The sequence below is a fragment of the Sinocyclocheilus anshuiensis genome, unplaced genomic scaffold (assembly GCF_001515605.1).
Source record: "Sinocyclocheilus anshuiensis isolate Anshui unplaced genomic scaffold, SAMN03320099.WGS_v1.1 scaffold217, whole genome shotgun sequence".
NCBI lineage: Eukaryota > Metazoa > Chordata > Actinopteri > Cypriniformes > Cyprinidae > Sinocyclocheilus > Sinocyclocheilus anshuiensis.
In genome coordinates this window covers 1,769,476-1,771,890 of record NW_015536538.1, presented here as the reverse complement: position 1 = coordinate 1,771,890, position 2,415 = coordinate 1,769,476, and the positions used below count along the sequence as shown (strand labels likewise).

The window sequence follows — 2,415 nt, the reverse complement described above, 5'->3', positions numbered from 1 at the left end:
AACCTTTTATATGTTTGGTTGACTGTATTTTATTTTGATAATGAACAGACTGCGATTTTTTTGTAAGTTTGAATTGCTAGAATATGTGGGGTGTGTGCGCGCGAGGCAGCACCAAATACACAAAATAATGTTCTTTTTAGCAACATCATATGACCCCTTTAAAAAAAACGTCTCCTGAAAAAATCTGAGTTTGAATCCCATGAGTGTGCATGGATCATGACAGAATCATTTTTATTTAAATACAGAATTGTCATTATCATATCAACTATTCTTTTAAGTGATACTGAATCTGTTCTGCTTACTGTACATACAGTAGAGCAGGTTTCTGAATCTTGTCTCTCTCTCTCTCTCTCTCTCTCTCTCTCTCTTTCTCTCTCTCTCAGGAACACATGCCGTTGCTGTCGATCTTCTCTCTGGCTCTCGAGCAGGACTCAGAGCAGAGCTGTGGTTTACAACAGGCCACAAACAACATCTACACACACTCATTTTTACAGGTACCACACCTGATCTTACAACACACACCACAGCAGGATGACAGTGTGGAAATAGTTTTGCACATTTCACCTCAAAATACCTAAAATAGAGAAAAAAGGAAATAAATATTTTTATAAAATATAAAAAAATATATATTTAAAATATTTATATAACACAATAAATATTATTATATATATATTATATATTTACATGTATTATATATTTTATTATATTATATTATAAATGTATGATTTTATATTTTTTTATGTAATAAATGTAATTTAAATTAAAAAATGAATGCCTCATTTTTGGATCATTAAGAATTTTTTTTAATTATCTAGATAAAATAAATAAATAATACATATTTGTATTTTTTTTATAATACAATAAATATTGTATTTAAATGTATTACTTTATTTCACATTTATTGTATTATATTATATTTTTAATATAATACATTTAATTTAATACAAAATAAATAAAGCCTAATTTTTGGCATTAAGATTTTTTTTTTAATTATCTAGATAAAAATAAATAAATAATTAATATATATATTTTTTATAATACAATAAATATGGTATTTAAATGTATTATTATATTTTACATTTATTGTATTATATTATATTTTTTATATAATACATTTAATTTAGTAAAAAAAATAGTTTAATTAAATAAAGATTTCTTAGGCATTTTGGGTGACCTGGATGTGTTCTTTGCAGCTTTTGTGAGATTTACCCAAGCAGGTCTAATGAAAGAAACAAATAAAATTAAACCTTTCTTTCTCTCTTTTTTTCATTCAGCCCATGACACAGCGCAGACAGGAACATGAGAAGAAGCGCAGAGACATTAAAGAGCAGTGGCAGAGGGCCAAGAGAAAACTGGTAGAGATTCAGTCCACCCTGAACTAACTAAATAACTCAACTAAACCCTGCTAAATCAAGTTAAACGTGTATTTGTGTTCATCAGGCCGATGCCGAGAGTAACCTCCGTAAGGCACGTCACCTGTACATGAGCCGCTGTGAGGAGTACGAGAGAGCTCGGACAGTGGCCAATAAGGTTGAAGAGGAACAATGCGGAACAGGAAGTGGCTCAACCACTAAAGCTCTGGACAAGAAGAGACGACTAGAAGAGGAAGCACGCAACAAGGTCAGCCAGCTCAAACAGGAAATGACCTAACATGAGCTAATTTCACACATTTTGTGTGAGGTGTTAATTCTGACTGTGCTTTTGTGGTCACGTGCAGAGAACCAACATTTTGATGAATAGATTAACATGACACTCTTTATCATCTCCTACATTTTATTAAAAACTTTTTCCCTGCAATCTTTCAATATAGAAATTTCTTATCTGTCTTTATTTGCATAAAAAAAAATTGCATACATTTCTTATTTTTACTTATTACTTTATTTCTTATTATAGGATTTTGAGATTATTTTCATGACAATTGAAGACATTTTTATTGTAATGCAATAATGTTGGTATGCATAACAGTAGTGAGAGTTTGGGATATTTATGTCATGAAAATAATGCCACAATGCAAAAAATCTAAATGGATTTAAAATAGGCTTCATTTTTTTAAAGGAAGATATCATGTCATTTATTTTATTTGATTTTGGGGTGTTTTTATAATATTTATGCAACAATTTTGAGTTACAAGTACTTATGGGCTGTGGCTTTGCCGTTTTTAACTGCTCCATCCTTCAATAATAGCATTATGCCTACAAAACAGTCAAGTTGACTAATTCATTTTCATGATATATGATGGTTTGTGTCCGCAGGCAGAGGAGGCTGAGGCGACGTATCGCACCTGCATCGCAGACGCCACGACACAGCAGCAGGAGCTGGAAGACATGAAGGTGAACGTGCTCAAACAGATCCAAGAACTCATCAGACAGACGGACCAGATCCTGCGCGCGGTGAGAGTCATATATATATTTTTAT

At 31.6% G+C, this 2,415-nt stretch overlaps 1 protein-coding gene across 2 annotated transcripts in view; it reads left to right on the top strand.

Annotated features, from left to right (window-relative positions):
• LOC107696355 (minor histocompatibility protein HA-1-like) overlaps nucleotides 1-2,415 on the top strand; it is a 31,700-nt gene that overhangs the window by 19,962 nt on the left and 9,323 nt on the right. For both annotated transcript variants that reach the window (XM_016496664.1, XM_016496656.1), the window contains exons 9-12: nucleotides 384-494; nucleotides 1,275-1,355; nucleotides 1,441-1,620; nucleotides 2,253-2,390. In XM_016496664.1, coding sequence (XP_016352150.1) covers nucleotides 384-494; nucleotides 1,275-1,355; nucleotides 1,441-1,620; nucleotides 2,253-2,390 — 510 coding nt within the window. The remainder of the gene's footprint in view (nucleotides 1-383; nucleotides 495-1,274; nucleotides 1,356-1,440; nucleotides 1,621-2,252; nucleotides 2,391-2,415) is intronic.